This window comes from Crinia signifera, chromosome 6, assembly GCF_055691185.1.
Source record: "Crinia signifera chromosome 6, ASM5569118v1, whole genome shotgun sequence".
Taxonomy (NCBI): Eukaryota; Metazoa; Chordata; class Amphibia; order Anura; family Myobatrachidae; genus Crinia; species Crinia signifera.
The window spans coordinates 167384516-167405831 of NC_139222.1; the positions used below are offsets into that span (position 1 = coordinate 167384516).

Sequence of the window (21316 nt, forward strand, 5' to 3'; positions counted from 1 at the left end):
CAATAATTGGGCATGTAAACCTAATACTCACAGTAAAAGTTTTAATTTTAGTTGTAAATTCAGCTCCTCCTGATAACATTACCACAAGACGTCGAGATACTCTTGCACTCTGTTAAGAGAATAATATAATGTATGAAGCCCATGCTGTATTTGACATAAAAGCAATTTACTAGCATTAACTAAGCACTCTCTAATAAATCATAGTTACCATCAGCGCCTCAAGCTCCTTGCGTGGTGGGAGGTGTCTGCGTCCATGATACGACAAAGTATGGCGCAGGTGTTCCTGACAACTCTGAGAGAACTCTGGATATAGAAATAGAAGTTCTTTTATGTTATTTTTATGACCGTGTAAGAGTAATATCAGTGTACCAAGCACCAACGCATTTTGCTGCTCCCACAGCCTTCTCAAGGACAGCCAGAAACACGTTGGTCTAGTACACTGAGAGCGACGTTGTGACATCCCTTCACCACCAGTGGCATTACAAACCATGGGAAACATGTTACGTTATGTAAAAACATACCTAAATAAACAGACCTACTAAACATTTGTTTACTGACAGAACAATAAGGTAAGTAATTCATATTAGCAGAAGTGAGAGTTATGGTGTGTACACACGGTCAGATATGCCGTGCTATGCGAGTCCCGATACGTTCAGATCGTATCGGGACTCGCATCGCACGGCATGCATGGGGTGGCACAATTTACACTATATAGTGAAGATCTGCACTATATAGTCTTGGTTGCCCTCTCTATTTGATGACCGACTTACACTCACACGGGAGCGCTCATCGGGCTCGCAAGCCCTACAAAATCAGGCGATCTGCATGCAATATGGCTTCCGATGTTCACAACATCGGAAGCCATCTCTGCCCGTGTGCACACACTATTACATTTCAGTTCATAAGTGTGATCTTGAAGGAAGGTGATCTGAAAAATCCTCAGTATCACAGCCAGGACAGGTCCCTATTAAATTCCTTTCTAGCAGGTCATGTAATTATTGTCATAGGTAATGCTGCTGGTGTGGTCCCAGTGTCCCAGATAGATCCCATTTTTTAGTACTAACAAAACCCCTATGCTCTTTATGATATGTCATGATATTAAAATGGTATAAGCACTACCTAGACTTTTCTAGGAGGCAGTGTATTTTTTTATTCCCCATTTACCAAGGAGGAGCTTGCTTTTGCCATATCAAAGTTGGCAAGCAATGGAGCTCCAGTTGTTGACTGTATTCCCGTGTAGGTGCATAAAGCCTTCAGGAGCTTTTTGTTCCATAATCGTTATATAATCATTTGTAAGACAGAGCTGAATGACCACATTAGGAGTCAGACACTCTAAATGGGCATTGATTATAGGGTAGACAGTCATGAGGTCACAGGCACAAGGATGACAGGGAAAAATGGTCAACACAAGCAAAAGGTGAAAATGGTCGATACATGAAAAGGCCGACATGAGTTTTTCACTTTTTTTATATAAATTTGTAGATTTCAGCACATGGACCTCCAATTACTGTGCTATGTTTGCTTCATTCACTGTTCCCAATCATAGTCCATAGTCACTGTGCATATATAAGAAAATGTTAATAAATAAATAATAAATGTGGATGATCAAGTATGCAAAAGTCCAACAAATTAAGTAAATTAGCAAAAAGGCAAACACTGCCATATTGACCTTTTGGTTATGACCTTGTGCATGTCGACCATATGATGTAACCTAGACACCTATCATCCAGTTCCCACTCCAAATACAGTATTTTTTAAAACTCAAATCCCAGGAGTGCAGAATCCTAGTGCCCAATCTCCCTGTTGACCACAGCCAGAAAATGGCTCTATGCTACCCTGTTCCATCTCAGAGCTGAAACCAGTGATGTCAGGCCTAGGAGGTGGGGCCACTGACTCTAGGAAGTATAGCACTGAGCAGAGCATCCTTGGCGCAGTGACTATGCCTCCCCCATAGCTCTGCATTGGTTGACACTATAGCACTTCTGTTGACATTGGATGTTAACATTTTGGCTAAATACTGTAATCCTGCAATTGGTACACATTGATAAGATGCATTATATGCCTGACAAGTCCATGGCTACTAATTTTAGGCACATTCATAGAGCTCACTCTGCTGGGGAGGAGGCAGTGGTGGTATGTGTAGTAGTTACTTCAGAGATTTGGGCTGATCCCTAGTTTAATAAACTGCAGCTACATTGTTCGATCTCAGTGGATAGGATATGTATTATAGGCTTCATCCCTGCGTTCCGCTCTTTTGGTAGGGGAACTGCTAGCCTGCCTTATTTGTTTCTGATCTAAGATCCATGGCCCCATTGGTAGGTAAAGCAAAACAAGCCCTTTTGCTAGCAAACCTGCTGTGCAGTCCAGCAAAAGGGCATGAACAAATCAGCCCCTATGTGTTAAACAGGAACACTTTTTTTGAAGGATGGGCCACTGCTCTAAACTTGTTATAATGCTAACATTTCCCAGCCATCCCTGCTCCAAGAGGCTGTGGTGTCAAATCAACTACAAACAAGCACAAATGTGACTTGGGCAGCTTTCTAATGGGTGCATTGGTGTGGAGGGTGTTTTAAAAAAGAGGAAGTCTACAACTGGTCAATTATTCAGTTTACACCTACTGTACTTAGACATTACGTTCATGCACGTAGAGATAAAGTACAATGGGCAAGCCTGTCCATGTAACCAGGAAGTCACATTTACTCCAGCTTCCTCATCACAAAGCACAGATGTGGAGACTTTGTGAAACAAATATTAAACAGGAGATGGCTGAGAAAACACTGCCGGTTGTCCTTTGTGACAGGCAATAAAGCTTTTCAGAGCAAAATTAATCTAGATCGTTACACCTGCTGGGAGTGTGTATAATACACACAAACTCCAATAATAATAAAAAATAGTTTACAATGTGTAAACAAAGGACAAATAAAAAAAGAAAATCAGATAAAAACATGAAAATGTCAACATATGAACACAATCTTTTGTGTTTGCTCACTCGTAAAAGGGAATTGTATGAGATGCATTATTGCTGGGACTTGGGAAAGTTGCTGAAATGTAAGAGGATCATAGGATCAGACACTGTCAGGATTAGCGGAAAAGTCAAATAGGTAGCGAGATAGGACTCCCGGTTGCTTGGTTCTAACATTCTTTCTATTTTTTTACATATTAAAAATAATTGTAAACATTTAACTTCAGTCTTATTAACCCTTTGAGTTCCAAGTGAATTTGTCAAAATAGGTGTGAAAATTGGCAAGCAAACATTTTTTTATTCATCATAATGAATTATTTTTTTTACATTTATATAACAAATGTAAGCGGTTCTGGAAATTTTAGTGGATATTTTGCACATCTCTAACAGAGATGTTGGCACTCAGAGAGTTAAATAGGGGTAGTATTATCAAAATACCGCATTTCCCAATAGGAAACCAAACGAAGTAGGCACTGCCCTTGATACATGCAACACCAGGTCCTACCAGCCTACATTATGCCAAGTCTTTTCTAAAATTCCATGCATTTATTGTCTTAATAATGGGACCATGACTTTTTAGGTATTTGGATGATGTCAGTACTGACACCATGGAGATATATAACAGTGGGGAGCAGGCGGAGATACATGTATAAAGTACTGTATGATAATGATAAAAACTGATTAGACCTGACATTGGGCGTTTACAACATGAGAGGAAGGATAATGTAAAAGTAACTGGTTGTTATCTCATTAAGTCAATAATAAGATCACTGCACTTCACTGTTGCACTAACTTTTTACATACTAGAGCAAAGGGAGCATCTATGGCTCAAAACCCTATAAAGGAAAATATTTCTTATATCTGTGTAAATCTTGAATTTTAGTGACACACCTTGGTAAGTGCCAGTGGTATCCTGGAGGTACTTGGTAACACATGGGAGTAAGGTGAGGGAAGGAAGGAAGTATCCAGTCAGCAGGCTCAGGAGAATCCAGCCTCGGTTACAACTCTCCCTGTGAGGATATAGAGACCTGTCTTAGAGGGCAGCAGTATAAAAAGTGACTGTGGAGTAAATCATGGTTTGTAATCGACCATTTTTGTTCTGGAGATTAATACAACAACCTAAGTATAGAACATATCAGTTAATTTAAAATAAAATATCCACAATTCTAAAACGAGAATCTCACAGATCTGGAGGTCAAAGGCAAATACTGCCTATACCCTACTCTAAATCCATAAGGTGACTTATACAGGAAAAACAAAGCGCAAGTATGTATGTGTACTACAGACTACTGTATGCTAAATGTTTCCCAATACTATATTTGTATAATGTCTATGCACTCATTCGTACAGAAGACTATGAAAATGGTGATAACCTTAGGCACATAACAGACCTGATTCTAACACCATTGCATTTGTGTATGCATCTTTTACTCGTTGCACCTCTGCAACTATATGTAAATGCCACCAGCCCTATCCAGGTGTAAAGACATGCAAATATTGAGACACGCCATGAGTGAGTAAGGTACTCACTGTTTGGGATTCTCCGTAATCTGTTTTAGCACTTGACAGTAAACCTCATCTCTCAGAAGTGGCTTTTCTCTGCAGAGCTGCAGGATGAAGTACATATTTAATATTTTGTTTTAATCTTTCTCTCTCCCACGTGATTTATTTAATCAAATGCTCACCAGTAGAATCTCATAGATAGATTTCACATCATCCTGCTCTCTATAGTGCTGATCTCCCATGAATCTCATCAGAGCTGCAGGGAAAACACAAACATTGCATGCATATTATATTTTCATAAAAAATAACCGTTTAACACAAGATTACCAATATGAGTTTCAGTGATGAGACATGTTTATTTCTGCCACATGCCACAATTTCTAACTTTCTGAGGTACGTACTCATGAAGTTAATTGTTGATTGCTCATTCATCTCTTTGTCGGTGTAATAAATCAAAGACTCTGCAATTGGAATCTAGAACAAATAAAAGTTGTGTGAGAAACACAAGAAAAGATGTATGAGCTAGTTTTGTGTGCACAGAGGGTGTGTCACTGAGGGATGGTGGGTGGGAAGGAAGGGTATTGGGATGGAGAGGAGAGGAGGAGAATGTTGGGTAGATATGGTGCAGTGAAAACAATTTTTGAAAATAGTTTGTAATGAAATTGGGTGGGTAGAATGTTTTATATGCATATGTATCGGGATGGTAAGGGTGAGGATGATGGAGGATTCAAAGATTCGATGGTGTGTGTAAAGAGACATGGTGGGAAGGTTGATAGTTTGTGTAGGGAGATGGGGTAGAGAATAATGCTGTGTGTAAGGAGTTGGGGTAGGCAGAATAATGCTGTGTGTGGGGAGATGTGATGGGGAGGCTAATTATTTGTCTAAGGAGACGGGGTGGAGAGGATAATGGTAAAGGGGGAGAGAGACACTGTGCGCTGCTCTGTGGATATATAGTTGGGATTAAATAAAGGAATAGACTCCTTGCTGAATAAATGAACTCTGGACACACTCTAAATTCAAGATTTTATATAAGAAAACATATTCAAGCAGTACATAAAATAAAATCAATTAATACATATGAAAAAAATATATAAAAATATTTAATTAATAGCACGTTTTGCACATTTGATCCATATGTTGGTATATACCATAGGAAATTGCTGACTGGGGTAGCTGAGGGTTAATGGGAGATTTGCCAAGCTGGTTAGTATAGCAATCAATAAATTTGAAAGTTACATGCAAGCTGTAATCTTAGTAACAATTATCCAGGAAAGCACCCGGCCAATTAGCATGTAGATGATCCACGCAAGAGAGTCATTCAGGCCAGACAGTGCATAGGTATGACAGCGTTACTTGTGAATAGAAAACAGATAATCTCACCCTCCAGTTGGTAGTGGGTTGGTAGTAGGTTTTGGGGCAGTCCATTCATTTGGGGGCTCAACCCCGTGAAGTGGTGTCCGTGCGCCCAGCAGCCGTTGGCATCTGAGTGGGGAAGTCAGGCGGCTTACAGGAGCTGCTGGAGGTGGTAGCGGGGTGGCACACACTTGGCACGCTTCTGCGTGTGGAGGGGAGGATGGAAGGTACGTCAGCTAGAGTTCCGGATCAGGTGGTGCAAGCTTGCAGTGGAAGTACATCGACGCGTTTCGTCACCTTGACAACCAGGGAATTTTTCAAGACAGTCTTGAAAAAGTCCCTGGTTTTTAAGGAGCTGAAATGCGTCGACGTACTTCCGCTGCAAGCTTGCACCACCTGATCCGGAACTCTAGCTGACATACCTTCCAGCCTCCCCTCCACACGCAGAAGCGTGACGAGTGTGTGCCGCCCCGCTACCACCTCCAGCAGCACCCATAAGCCGCCTGACTTCCCGACTCAGACGCCAACTGCTGCTGGGCGCACGGACACCACTCCACGGGGCGGACCCCCACAAATGAACGGACTCCCCCAAAACATACTACCAACCCACTACCAACTGGAGGGTGAGATTATCTGTTTTCTATTCACAAGTAACGCTGTCATACCTATGCACCGTCTGGCCTGAATGACTCTCTTGCGTGGATCATCTACATGCTAATTGGCCGGGTGCTTTCCTGGATAATTGTTACTAAGAATACAGCTTGCCTCTAACTTTCAAATTGATTTTTTGCTATACTAACCAGCTTGGCAAATCTCCCATTAACCCTCAGCTACCCCAGTCAGCAATTTCCTATGGTATATGCCAACATATGGATCAAATGTGAAAAACGTGCTATTCATTAAAAAATAATATTTCATATGTATTAATTGTTGTTATTTTATGTACTGCTTGAACATATGTTTTCTTATATAAAATCTTTAATTTACATTGTGTCTAGAGTTCATTTATTCAGCAAGGAGTCTATTCATTTATTTAATCCCAACTATATATCCACAGAGCAGCGTATAGTGTCTCTCTCCCCCTTTCCCATATTTGCTACATATGTGAGTCCTAAGCAGACCCACAGTTACACTTGCACTTTGATTAACATTGATTAAACCCATGAATAACAGTTTCTGATATTTATTGCACTAATCAAGCGCCGGAAGGTGCGGTATACATAGTGGTCCCTCCAGACTACTAGTACGCGGCACAACACCATTTTGGAGAGGATAATGGTGTGTGTAAGGAGACGAGGTGGGAAGTATAATGGTGTGTGTGAGAAGACATGGTGAAGAGGACAATGTTGTGTCTGATGGAGAGGACCATGGTGTGTGTAAGGAGATGGGGTGGGAGGGATAATGGCTTTTGGAATGAGATTGGGTGGGGAAGTGAAGAATCATGATGTGAGAGGTGGCAAAATGTAGAGGGTGGTGTCATGTGTTGGAGGTGGAAATTGAGGTAACTAGTATTGAAAATGGCATTGTGAGGTGAGTGGTGGTACTGCATGGTTTTGGAGATGTCAAAGTGGGGAGGTTGTCAGCATGTGTAGGAGGTGGCAATGTGGTATTCATGGTACTATTGGAGATGGCACTATGAGGGGAGCGTTGGAGGTGGAATTATGGGGATGATGAAATATAAAAGGCTGTGTAGGGATTAGGAGCTTTGGGAGAACCCTATTGTCTGTTGGAAATGACAGTATAAAGAGTAGAAAATACTATAACAGTGATTGTCTTTCATAGTCTATAGTTTACCTTTGTGTGTTGCACCAACTCCATTGGTTTCTTTCCTTCAGCAGCCATTCCCTTCCAGCCAAGCCTGCCAAGTAAAAAGTTTGGATGGTCTAGTAGTCCCTTAGGGCAGACTTTTTTGCAGTACTTACATTTTTAACTATTTATATCTCCTATTAGTGATCTAATACACTGTATAAATGATCATTGACGTATAAAACGACTATTTACTTAATTTTAAGTGGCTGCGTAGCAAACAAAATCTACATAACAGGCATTAGACTGCATATTTTAGGGGTATGGTATAGCTCACAGACAATGCGCCTGATTGAGACCTGATGGTAAGCCTGCACATTAGCAGGTCAGGCATTTATTGATAGACTGCACATGAGTACAAACCCATAGCACGCAAGCATGTGGCCGCAGGGAGATAAAATCCCGCTACTGTTTTTTTTTTTATTCGTTGGCAGTTTGCAAGGTGAGTGAAAGAAAGCGGGTGTTTGGGGGGTGGTAATTGGCCATTTTCTGGGAGTGTCAGGGAAAACACAGGCGTGCTTAGGAGTCTTAGGGGAGGTTGTGTGACGTCAGCTCCAGCCCCAAACAACCAGATTCTATCGCAGCCACCAAATCTGGGGATACGTACAGACTGCACACACTAGAGAAATCATTCAATAGTGAGCAGCTTTTGAATGGATTTGCAGCTATTCACAGACCAAGGATATTTTTGTAAGGTGTGCTACGCAATTTACAGGCTTGCACGGGGCGAGATTTCACTCTGGTGGGACGGCATATACCTGATCTCTGGGCTCCAAATATGATCGGCTGTGTGATCAGGTCTGAATTAGGCCCAATGTCTAGTTCGACTCCAAGAGATCAACATACACATTATCGACACAAGCAAAAGGTCGTCACAGAAAATGTCGGAATGAGTTTTTAACTTTTTTTCTATCAATGATGACACCTGAGCATGCATCAGGCCAGGTGCCTCTCTCTGCTGTGTTCGGCACACTTTACCATTCCCAATCAGAGTCCAAGTGATTGGTAAAGTATGAACAAATCCAAAAAATGTAAGAAATGAAGGAAAGCTTATGTTGACCTTTTAATAATGTGTCGACCATTGACATGTCAACATATTGCTTGTTGTGACCTTTTGACTATGGCCACTATATGTATGTCGACCTAATGCCTGTTGAACTACACACTGTCTGTCAGCCATCCAGATGCCACATTGTACTGGTTTGAAAGTACTTTTTTTATACAGGACATATGTATGGGAAGGAGAGGGGGGTAAACTACTGAGGGGACTGTCCCGTACTTCCAGTGGCTCAATCTTCCCCTAACCAAGATGGCCACCATTTGTGTATACGTGGCATTATCTTGTCACTGTGAGTTAGAGCATCACAGTGGGACAGAGATGTGTACCGCTTAGCTTAGTGAGACCCTGCAATTTACAGCATTTACAATGTTATTCATCACTTGCATCCTACCCATATACAGTCACTGCTTTGGTCTGTATATGCTATGCTTCATGCTGAGAGCCCGTTACATGCATAACAGAGTCCAGCTGTAGAGTCAAGTTACTGCTAAATAATAAACCACTCCATTAAGTACTGGGTTGTTCAGTGACTTCAGGACATCCACTTGTGTTCATATTTACCCCACCATACAATCAGCAACACATATTCCAAAAAACTGCATTTACCATTTGAAGATTTCAATTTATACAGTTCACTCACATTGCTTGTGCTTCCCGAAAATACTTCAGAGCAAACTCAATCAGGGTATAATGTTGTTCAATGCTGGGCTGGGGTGAAGGACTCCTTGTAGGAATGATCTCATCACTCGACCGACCACTCTATTTGAAGGATTAGACACAATGGGGCAGATCTATTAACTAAGCCTGGAGAAGTGATAACGTTGAAGGTGATAATGCACCAGTCACTCAGCTCCCAACTGTGCTTTTTTTCCATCCCAGCCTGTGACTTCACAGTTAGGAGAGGACTCGCTGGTGTATTATCCCCTTCCACTTTATCACATAACAAGGCTTAACTAATTTGCCCCTATATTAGTGGTCCAGTCACAAATAATGAGGACAGTGATGACGAGAGATAATATAAGCTATATAAAGTGTTGTATTTTAGCAAACATGCCATCCATATAGATAGTGGCAGGTGCTCAATTAGCTTAGTGATACCATTCAGGTGCATGGAAAGGAGGAGTAATACTGAGTAAGTAAAAAATCCATGGTTCCCCCAGTTTCACAGAATGGTATTAGTAACCAGTCTAGAACACTACATAATAATAGATTTCAGAGATATTGGTTACATATATTTTGCGCAAAATTATGTTTATGCCCCCAAGCCAACGTCAAGGCTTCTCTGTATTGGGGGTCCCTAGCACTATATCTATACATGCCATTCAGTAATATTCTTCAGTTTAACACTAGTTTGCCACGCACTCACCTCCTTGCTAGTGGTCCTCATGACTCTCTGCGGTCGACTCCTATTTTCCCAGTTGTCTCTCTTCTCAACTATGCTGTAATAATCTGGAGCTGCAGCTGGTTGCACAAATCGGGAGGGAAATATACCTGAGCGCCCCCCAATAGAACCAAATTGCCAACCTGCAGGATATAGATGGGGCAAAGTATTATCTGATGCAGCATAGATTGTTCTATTATCAAATTAGTGAAGACCTGACTTCTGTATTCTTTTCCCTGCATCTATAAGATTTGTATGGCGTTTTTTTATTTATGTATTGTATATGTATCTTCTATCAGAGTCAGAGTCATGTGTTATTGTGCTGCTGAGGAAATACATCCAAATTGGCATAAAATGAATTTGTATATAATGAAAATATCTCTTAAAATTAACAGATTATTCTATGGTCTCCGCCATTTATTTAGATAAATAGCATAGACCAGGGCTGGCCAAACCGGTCCTACCAACATTCGTATTTCCCAGACCACTTAGCTGATGCACAGACATGGTCATCACAGCCATATTTTCAAAGTGGCATATTCAGTTATAACTGACACATGATACAGATCCCATGGTATATAAAATGTATTTATTTACAGTTTCTTATATAGCGCAGCAGATTCCGTTGCGCTTTACAATAGATGACAGTGATAAAACAAAGTGGGTAACAACAGACAGACTTGGAGGTAGGAGGGCCCTGCTGCAAGCTTACAATCTATAGGGATAAAGGAGGGAAACACAAGGACAGGCACCAGTAATAGCATAGCAGTCCCACCAAGTTGCAAGTACAAATAAAGGCACACACAAAAAAGGAGAGAGTAAAACTATACTTGAGGGCAATTTTAAATTTATGACTACATATACACATGGAATAACACTTACTTTGATGCTGTTGTAACATAACTAAAATAACTTTCCTCAATTAGTAATTTCTGTGTCACAATATAATAAAATGGTGCAATTGAACAGATATATGTATTTATGTGCCACTGTTGTGATATAAAGGTGCTGGTATATCTTATCTCTGACCGCCTACTCCGCCACGCTTCTCCGGGGGCCAAGGATGGGGAGCTCCGATCTCCTATCCATGAAGCTCCCCATTCTCGGCCCCCGGAGAAGTGTGGAGGAGGCAGTTGGAGATAGGCGGAGAAGGCGAGTGGAGGGGGAGGAAGTTGGAGGAAAGAATGGGCCGAGTGTCCCCTGGCGTCGGACACGATGACACCCGCCCGGAGGCAGGCGGCGCTGTGGCCCTCCAGCATGGAGATGCAGCAAGCTCCATCAGCCCGGGGTGACCCCCCAATGAAGAACCCCAGATATGTCCCGGCCAGCAGGACCCCTGGCCATGATGGCAACACCCAACTGTGATGGCAGATATTTTCTGGCCTGCAGGCCCCAGGTGAGGACTGCAGGAGTCCGCCCCTCCCCCCATCGATGTTCCTGCTCCAGACGAGCTTAGCAGTGACACCCCCCCCCCAGGAGAACCACAAGGGAGGAGGTAACCGCTCCTGTAATGGGGGGGCAGCAGCAGTAGTGGACCTCAGACCAGGAAGGGCCCCCGGCCTTACTGACTCCCACAATGCTGGCTCTCCCTCCAGCCAAAGTCCCTGACACGTTAGGCCAGCCCCACAGCAGGACAGCCTCTGGATCCATCCATGCTGGCCATGGTGTACTGAAGAAGAGATGCCCTGGGAGTAGTGAAGTCAAGATGGCACCACTGATGGCTGCCTAGGATCTGTGCCACCCAGTCAAAAATATGTAACCCATGACTCCCCTGTCATGTTCCATATCTGTACTGTTTTTTACTGTTTACCTAGTTGGCTGTTGCAAAGGACCAAGTGTCCCCACTGAATGGCTTCCTGGGTGCTGTGCAGCTCAGCAAATATATGGTCTACATGTCAGTGTTCATCATCACCCTTAACAGGACACATCTAGTGCATATCTGTACGTGTCATATAGACCAGTACTGTCACTGTTTACTTGTTACCTATCTGGCTGTTTCACAGCATTCCAAATCTAATTCCGAGTATAAACAAGTATACCTGACTAAATAAAGCGGATTCTGAATAAATCCTGTTGAATGGATATTCTGTACATTCATATTTTTTCTGCACTCAAAAGTGCTGACCTCCACTGACTGCAGGCAATACATAATGCATGTAGAGGCATTAACTATTCTAATGTCATGACCGTTATAGAAATACAGCCATGCCATTGTGTGGCTCCTGTACGCACCTGGCTCTAGTCCTTCCATTGGCAGCACTTTGATGAGGTCACCCTTTTTGAAGTTGAGTAGACTCCGGTCATCAGTTATATGGCTACGGAGTGCGACCACATGATTTGAATCCTAAGAGAACAAAAAGAGATTACCATATGAGTACCGGGATACCGAATTCCAGCCTATGGAAACCAGCATTCTCCTCTTTCCCACCTTTATTAGTTCCTGAAGGAAGATTTCAACCAAAGACTTGAGTGCCTTAGCTTTGCTAGATTGCAACAGAAGTTCCTCATTGCGTAGGAGAAAGCGAAGGGTGCGGGAACCAGATATCTCAATTGAGAGAATGTCTGCAAAACTGCATGATAAAATGGGTTATTTAACGATTTAAAAATACCGATTATAAAAGATGTCTCCCAATTACTCTCCCATTCTTCACCCCACCTGTAACTGCAAAGTGTCTTCAAATGATTCTGTTGGATTCCGGTTGCCGTCACTTCCTTCAATAGCCTAAAACCTCTGTGAGAAACTCCCAGGAGCAGCTGTTCTGCATCTTCATCTAGCTGCATGTAAGATGGATAATAGACATGCCTAAATCATCTGAAAAGGTAATCATAACAAAATACACAAATGCATATAGAGAGAGAGAGAGAGAGAGAGAGAGAGAGAGAGAGAGACAGGGGCACTGGTAACTTTAATTGGCCCTGAAAAATGTTGTTGAAGTGGCCATACATGGGCAGCACCAAAGGTATAACAATCTGTGTAGCCATGGCAGCATCACTGGAAGGCAAAGTTAATGTACTGTAGAGATGGAATAACTGCATAATTGGGGACAATTTATTTATTGCCAGTTATTTATATAGCGTACACATATTCTGCAGCGCTTTACACCAGTCCCTGCCCCAGTGGAGCTTACAATCTACATTCCCTTACACATTCATACATTCCCTTAACCATTCATTCATTCTATGCACACAAACATTCATTCATTCTAGGGTTAATTTTGTTGGGAGCAAATTAACCTACCAGTATATTTTTGAATTGTGAGAGGAAACCGGAGTACCCGGAGGAAACCCATGCAAGCACACGGAGAATATACAAACTCCGCACAGTTATGACCATGGTGGAAATCAACCCATGAGCTCAGTGCTGTGAGGCAGTAATGCTAACTATTACACAATCAATGCTGCCCATGCAGTGTAATAGGACCAAATGTCAGCAAACAAAACAGGTCTCAGAGGTACATCAATCCACAGGGAATCTTCCCTGTGAACTCTATGGCCAATCTGCCCCTGGAAAGAGAGCAAAATCATATGACCTCATTTTCTGGTTCCCAATGCAAAGCCAGAGCAAATAATCATCAATGCAAGCAAATATAACACAGTAGCTCTGTTCACAGGAATATACAATTGGTTTTATGCCTTTAACGCGGTTTCCTTTCAGTGTTTTGTTACTTCACTACTTTATTAAAACAATGAATAGCTAGTAGAGATTGGGTATTGGATGGCAGAAGCCAATCATGTAGGTATTTACACATAACATTAAGTGCAGCGTCATCTCTTTATGCATCCCTGTTATGTTACAAAACATATTGGAGAAGCCTAAAGCAGAACAAAAATACTAACTGCACCAACAATATCAGAGTCACAAAGAAGTAACCATAGCAATGCCAATGTAAAGCAGCACACTAACTAGTATCACAAGAATAGCACACTGTTATAGATCTTTATTGCTAACATTTATTTAAACTTACAGTGACAGGAAAGAGACGAGAAAAGTAATTGTCCCAGTTATCCCTTGCAGCCATGACAATACGTTTCTTGATGGAATCCTCCGGGATGGAGCTGGCATCGCTCCCTACTTGGAAATCATCTGATAAAGAAATGTATTAATACATACCATGTAGTTGTTCATTAATATGGTTCCTACAGAATTAGCTTCATCAGTCTTAATGAATTAATTTACTTAATTCACAGAGGAGTCCTTATACTTTACAAACTGTACATGGTACTCATACTTACTTAAAAAATCTTTCATCTTCCGCCGCTCCTCCCTTGTCAGTTTGAAACCCGTCTCTGAGAATGTGTCCCGAATTATCTGGAGTAACCAAAGATTTTAAAAATAAAAATAAAAAAATGAACCACCAACATTACCACTGCCAGTTACCCACCTCTATAAATGTCCCTCAACCCCCGAAAAAGGCTCAATAATGTATAAATATGTGCATATTGTCAAAGTCGAGTTGCATACACACCACAATAGAATGGTATGTTCTGGTTCGCATACACACCACAATAGAATGGTATGTTCTGGTTCGCATACACACCACAATAGAATGGTATGTTCTGGTTCGCATACACACCACAATAGAATGGTATGTTCTGGTTCGCATACACACCACAATAGAATGGTATGTTCTGGTTCGCAGAGTTACGGAAATTAAGTAGAGGAACCAGGTTTCATAATAGTGCGAACCCCGTACTACACATAAATTCATAACCCACACTTACATGCTAATAAAATATAAACGGTTTTAATTCACAGCACATAGCTTAAATGGTAAAACACAATCTTTCTTGTACATATTTTGTATCTGTGTGTTCCGTCTCTCATGTGCAGTGCTCCGGTTCTGGTATAAAGTTCGCAACTTGTAACAGCCAAAAGTTATGGAACAATTACTTATTTAATGATCACTTTTGCCACGAGGACAGTGTGGGAGATCCGGATGTAGCTGATTTACAGTGTTGATTTACGACCCCTATGATGATGCCTAAAGAACAAAGACACAGAAGTGCATTCCCCTGCACCAATCCAAGAGAAGCGACACCTTAACTTCTGACCAATGGAGACCCTCACTACCCCCTCTACCTGGACACTATAAAAGGTTAAGCACAACCTAAACTCACTCACTCTGTGTGCTTCTTCTTCTTCCTGGACTATATTCTGAACAGAATATAGTGAGCTCGGACCGGGTTTGCGCCAGCGCTATTGATGAGACGGTAACTGTTTGCATTCCTGTTTGTGAATACTGTACTGTGGTTGATTGTAGTTTATATCTGTTGTTTTTCCCTTTGTTAGTTTATAACCTATTTTGTATAGTATAGAAGTCTGTATATCTTGTTATCTGCTTCTATATGTCTGTAACCCCCTGTTGTCCGCTAGGGACATAAATACATGGTACAGGGACTTTATCCCCTTATTCCGGAAATTTATACAGAGTCTTGGATTTTATTCGCAATAAGCGGAAAGGTTTATAAAGAAACAGTACCTGACTTTGTACTTACACTTGAGTACTAAGTACTGTGAAAAGATACCGAATCAATGGAATCGGTATAGCGTATTTTATACACGGACAAGGTTCGCTATGCTGTGCTACGCTTTGTTCGCACGTAGCTAGGAGTAAAAGTTTATAGGTTTACGGACACAGTACATAAACTGCGCACTTCACTTATTATCTATCGGTTTAATTGTATATGGATTTTGATAATATATCTGCAACTAGGTTACTTAAATTACATGTTATCACCAGTGGGCCATGAATTGGGTAGGTAAATTGTGTGACTGTGGTATCAATCTTAAGTAATAACAGAACAGCACTTTTTTATTTTGGATAATTTAAAAAGTTTGCTGTAATTTGTAATCTAGCAATCCGTGTCCCCCATAGAGTACCCACCTCATACCTTTCATTCTGGACACATATTACTTACACAGGTTCTGTGGCTGGCTGACTTCAAGACTCCATTTCACTTGGTTTTAATCAGACACAGAACCTGTGTAATAATTATGTGTCCAGAATGAAAGGGATAATGTGGCAACCCTAGTCCCCCATCGTCCTCTCTTTTGACCAGACAACATAATATTGTGAGAGCATCCATCCAATTAAAGGCGTTTTGGTGAAAATCTGCAACAGAATCCGTGAACAACAAGTATCATTAAGATGTTGTGGTGCAACTTTAAGAGAAGTCTTTCACATATTGTGCCCACAATGGATGTTTTTCTGTGCAATGTACAGTATGTCTATACATTTTATTTAAATAAAAAGTAGGTTTGGGGATGTTTTGGGGGAAAAGGGAATAATATAAATACATATATCAAGTTTCAACACATTTCATGTATGTCTTTACCTGTTCACACAGAAGGTTCAGGTAATATGGGTGAGAAAATTTTTCTTTTGGATAGAAGATCTACAAAAAAATGAAAACAAAAATGATATTAAGGAAATGGCTATACATCTATGTAGGTATCATATCCACTGTATTTGTTATGTTACTTCAGTATATGCTGTAAGAGATTATCTCCAATTTCTAATATTCTGCCCTCACCAACGTCACCACTGACCTTCTCACTGCAGACAATGGTCACTTCTTAATCTCTCTGATCTATCTTCTACATTGACACTTTGGATACCCTTTTCTCCTGCAGAACGCACCATTCCACTGGTTTTCATGTACAGTATGGCCCTCTCCTCTTCTCTGTTCATGTATCCTCCTTTGGAAATCTCATTGGCTCCTTCATTCTCCCACACCACTTATGACACTCAAATATACCTTTCCTCACTTGACCGCTCCCTGTATTATATTTCTCTTTTCCTGTCTCTCCACCATCTCATCCCCATAGCTTTTGGAAATTAACCACAAACAATACCAAACTCACTTTTTTCTCATATATCTCTATGATTGGCCATTTCTCATCCCTGATACTGCTTCTGGATTAAAGGGTTGACAGTGTCTATATATATACATTTACACTTGAAAAAGGACTCAGATCGAGTCTGAAACGCGTCGGCGGGCAGGGACATTAGACTGGACTGGGGGACGTTTTTCCTGAAGCAGCGCATGATCCTGATTGTGCCCGGGCGATCGTGGAATCATTTTGCATGCTCACTTTGAACTATATTAGTTTATGGTTCACTGGCCATCTGGTAACTACCTCTAAGTTCCCTATCTGATGCACTTGCCACTTTGGAATTTTAATTGTGTGCAAATTGTCTATTGATGTTTTTATATGTATGTGATATTCCCATGTTATAGATTAAAATAGTATACACTATTTCATGTATATGCTCTTTTTTCATGTGCAAATGAATACAAGTTGAGCAGAGGAAACACATGACATATGCAAGTGTATACAGAAAAAGGATTACACCTGTAGAAGGAAAGTATCATTCTATTTATCCTATGCTGGCAGTGTGTACCAGCGATATGTCTGAACAATATTGTACACATGATGTGCAGCCATCATGTTGTGTGGACACTGACCGCTCATATACTTCTTCCGCAAGCCAGCGTTGATTGGCAATGTAACTGGATGGGTGCATGTAGACTATCTAAAGATATATCAGCACATCCTGTTGTGTGGAAGGGCAATCCGTCAACTGCTTGTACACTCGAACAAGCTACCGGTCATTAACAGCGCAACTGGGTGGGCCCATGTCATGACTGATGTGGCAGTGTGTAAAACGAACACACTGCCCCATCTATCTCCAGATATTACTGGAGATTAGTTGATCTGCAGATATATCTTTAGTTGTGTACCCAGCCTAAGTATATTCCTTGTGTGTCCTTAAAAATACTTTATTGGCTGTAGATTAAAATTGTTTACTGCTTTCAGATGATGTACTTATTTTAAACAGTTACTTAAGTTACCTCCTTCCGCACATAAAGTCTCCAGCTGATATCACTGTATGAGAAGAAGACACTAGCTGTATGCTTGCTGAGGGAAGACTTTGTATCGTGGTCACCTTCAAGAGATCGCCCTTAAGGCAAGACAGATAAATCTGGTTGTGAGAATAACACAGAATGGAATTTGAAGATAATGACAGAGAATAATATCACAGTTAGTAGAAGAAGGTGGACTAGAAGGAATTCATGTACAGAAACACGGTTTTTAATTTTTCACCTGGGGCCTTGTAAACCTGTGTTGTTGGTGCAAGTGGGCCTGATTGAAATAACCCTAAAAGTGGCTTCTGCTTCTCTTGAATGGAGTTTGTCATATTTGCAGGAGGAAGCGGAGGTGGTGGTGGCTTTGTCGGGCCCTTGGCATAAAAGGAGAGGTCATTGTTTTTTTTGCATCACATTCTTAAAGATTCATCTTATACATGTATAAACCCTTTTATATGTTCTTAAACTTATAGATTTCATACAAAGCCACATTCACAGTGCTTGGATTCTTACTGGGGATGGAGGAGGCCCAGCGTTTTGGAGTCTCTCTAGCGCTTCTTCTTTAGGGTCTTTCTTCTTCACGAAAGTCTGAATTGATCTCCTGCAGGAGGAAGGGTTTAATCACAATACAATGCCAGCACTCAGGAGAACACAGAGTTATTCATATAAATAACTGCGCTACAGATTTACTTCCTCATTCACCACTATTTCCTCAAATTTCCTTAACAATTGATAGTTCTGTTCCCCCCTTGTATCATGTATCTTGAGAGAAGATTTTGCATTCTCCTGATAATCTCTTACATCGTAACAAAGTAGTTGAGGTTGAAAAAAGACATACAGTACGTCCGTCAAGTCCAACCTTTTTTGCCGATCCAACTGAGGTGTATGGCCAAGCTGTGATACCCCCTGTAATATAATCTACCTATTGTAGCTTTGGGCTAAGGGCCTTAGGGCCAGATGTATCAAGCTTAAAAAAGTGATGAAGTGGAGAGTGATAAACAGTTAGCCAATCAGCTCCTACTGGTTATGATTTCAAACCCAGCCTGTAACATGGCAGGTAGGAGCGGATTGGCTGGCTGTTTATCACTCTACATTTTATCACTTTCGAAGCTTGATACATCTTGCCCTTATTCTGGTTGACTCAGTAAGCTGCGAAGATCGCAGCTTACCAAGTCCTAGAAGGCCCGACCCTTCAATAAAACTCTCCCTCGCCACTGTATCCCCTCGCAACCATGCGAGGGAATGTGTTATGAAAACACATCCCCTCGCATGTGCCCGCAGCAGGAGAAATCATTCAATGATGAGCAACCATTGAATGCTTTCTCCTGGGCTTGCAAATTTAAGTAATTGGAGACTGACTTATATTTGCAAGCTCTGGGACAAAGACGGGGCGGGTGGCTGGCACCCCCCCGGCACACTGCGTCCCGCCTGCATTCCCATGGAAATGCCCAGCGTTATTATAGGGATGACTATGAATCGCTGGGCGTTTTCCATGGCCCAGAGCCACCATCGCTCCTGTTTACTAGTTTGGGTAAGCTCATTTTAATTTTGTAATCTGTTTATTTCTGGCTTATTTCTATCCAAATTAGCTGTTTCTCTGTTATCCCTGGTTTCCATCGCTCTTTAACTTCTCTAAGACATCTTACCGGTGTGGCTCATTGGGTCAACTGTAATAAAGTCAACAGTATCTAGATTGCCCCTAAAAGGTCTAAATGCGCATGGTCGACACTGGGAAAAGGTCGAAATGAGTTTTTCACTTTTTTTTGCCATCAATGTCAACACCTTGGCAAATTTACTCTTCCCTCACCATGCACTGGGCCAGATGCCTCGCTGCGCTCAGCACACTTTACTATTCCCAGTCATAGTCCACATGGATAGTGACACAGAAGTAGCCCCCCTCCTCCCCCAAAATAATAATTGTGAAATATTCACCTTGATCTTTTCATGTGTCAACCATTGCCATGTCCTTTTGTTTGTGTCTACCTTTTGTCTATATCGACCTTGTGCATGTTGATCATATGGTGTTGACCTAGACCAGTGGTAGCCAACTCCAGTCCTCGAGAGCTACCAACAGTTCACACTTTCCAGACAACTTAGCTGCTGCACAGGTGCACTCATTACTGACTAACACATTTTAAAAGATTCACAGGTGGAACTAATTACTTCACTTGTGATTCTGTGTGGAGACCTGGAAAACATTAACTGTTGGTAGCTCTCGAGGACTGGAGTTGGCTACCCCAGACCTAGATACTGTCAACCTATCATCTGGGTTGTATCTCACCTGACTGGTTCAAATGGCTTTGGCTCTTGTTGAGGACGGTTTTGATACATTTTGATTATTTCTCTTATCTGTCTGCTAGGTTCTGGTTTAGGGGCTGTCTTCACCGGACCTCCTTTCCTTGGCTCTCTCTCTGGAGTCTCTTGCTGCATAGGAGGAAGAGGAGGCAGCACAAATTGTGGTGCCTTTGGAGATAATATTTCTGCAAATATAAAGCATACAATCATGTGATTATTTGTCACTGTTATGACAAAACATTTCACCTAGAGACTACAGTGGCCTATTAGTAATTAGTAAGTTAGTGTAGAGTGATCAATCTGGGCATACTATATATCTGGGCGAGGATGCCTAGCTACATATAGTAGGCTTGCTACTAGTCTTATTTTCTTATGGACTGCATTTTACTAGAGTTTGTAACATAGATTAGTACATTAGAAAGACATCACCTGGCTGGGGCTCTGGGTCAGGGGGTTCTGGGGGCTCTTCATCACTGTCATTCTCTGGTGCTGCTGATGGAGTTGGAAGTAGGATTTTAGTTGGAGGCTTCAGTGATTTTACTCGAATCTCTTGACTAGCTAAGAAATACAAAAACAATAATGATTAGTACACATCTAAATCTACGTTCATAAGTACATTATAGTGAATCTGTGTTCCATGACTAACCCATCCGCTGGAAGAACTGTCTCTTCTGTTGGAATGTTTTTTTCTGATAGGTATACTCAGTCTGATCCTCCTCATCCCAAAATACCTAGAAAATAAACCCTAAAGTAATGGTATGCATTTCCTTGTGATTTTAAAATGACCTCTAAATGATACATTTCTAAACCTCATTTAATGTAAATAACTCTCCATACAATGCTTCTCTTTGTGAAGCACTATGAATAGGACAATTTGAGCTGAATATTCCTATCCAAAGCTAGAGGGTTTGTTGCAAGGGCTGATTACGAAATAAAAGTGGCCATTGAAAAATTTCTAGATGATGGTGGCAGCAAATTAAATGTAAGTGGAACAAACATCAAAATAGGCGGGATTAATATATCACTACACCTGTGTGGAAGCCGTTGGTTTCAACACACTTGACAGTCTAGAGGCCCCCAGACC

At 41.4% G+C, this 21316-nt stretch overlaps 1 protein-coding gene across 1 annotated transcript in view; it reads right to left on the minus strand.

Annotated features, from left to right (window-relative positions):
* The window catches only part of MYO15B (myosin XVB), a 57164-nt gene that overhangs the window by 20922 nt on the left and 14926 nt on the right, over positions 1-21316 (minus strand). Inside the window, exons 12-32 of the mRNA XM_083147988.1 lie at positions 20879-20963; positions 20662-20790; positions 20219-20417; positions 18451-18538; positions 18176-18311; positions 17923-18032; positions 16402-16461; positions 14299-14374; positions 14031-14149; positions 12722-12840; positions 12494-12635; positions 12298-12409; positions 10051-10208; positions 9325-9443; positions 7613-7676; positions 4867-4939; positions 4648-4721; positions 4493-4569; positions 3854-3972; positions 209-303; positions 32-109 (exon numbers count right to left, since the gene is read on the minus strand). Of these exons, the coding sequence (XP_083004114.1) occupies positions 32-109; positions 209-303; positions 3854-3972; positions 4493-4569; positions 4648-4721; positions 4867-4939; positions 7613-7676; positions 9325-9443; positions 10051-10208; positions 12298-12409; positions 12494-12635; positions 12722-12840; positions 14031-14149; positions 14299-14374; positions 16402-16461; positions 17923-18032; positions 18176-18311; positions 18451-18538; positions 20219-20417; positions 20662-20790; positions 20879-20963 (2232 nt within the window). The remainder of the gene's footprint in view (positions 1-31; positions 110-208; positions 304-3853; positions 3973-4492; positions 4570-4647; positions 4722-4866; positions 4940-7612; positions 7677-9324; positions 9444-10050; positions 10209-12297; positions 12410-12493; positions 12636-12721; positions 12841-14030; positions 14150-14298; positions 14375-16401; positions 16462-17922; positions 18033-18175; positions 18312-18450; positions 18539-20218; positions 20418-20661; positions 20791-20878; positions 20964-21316) is intronic.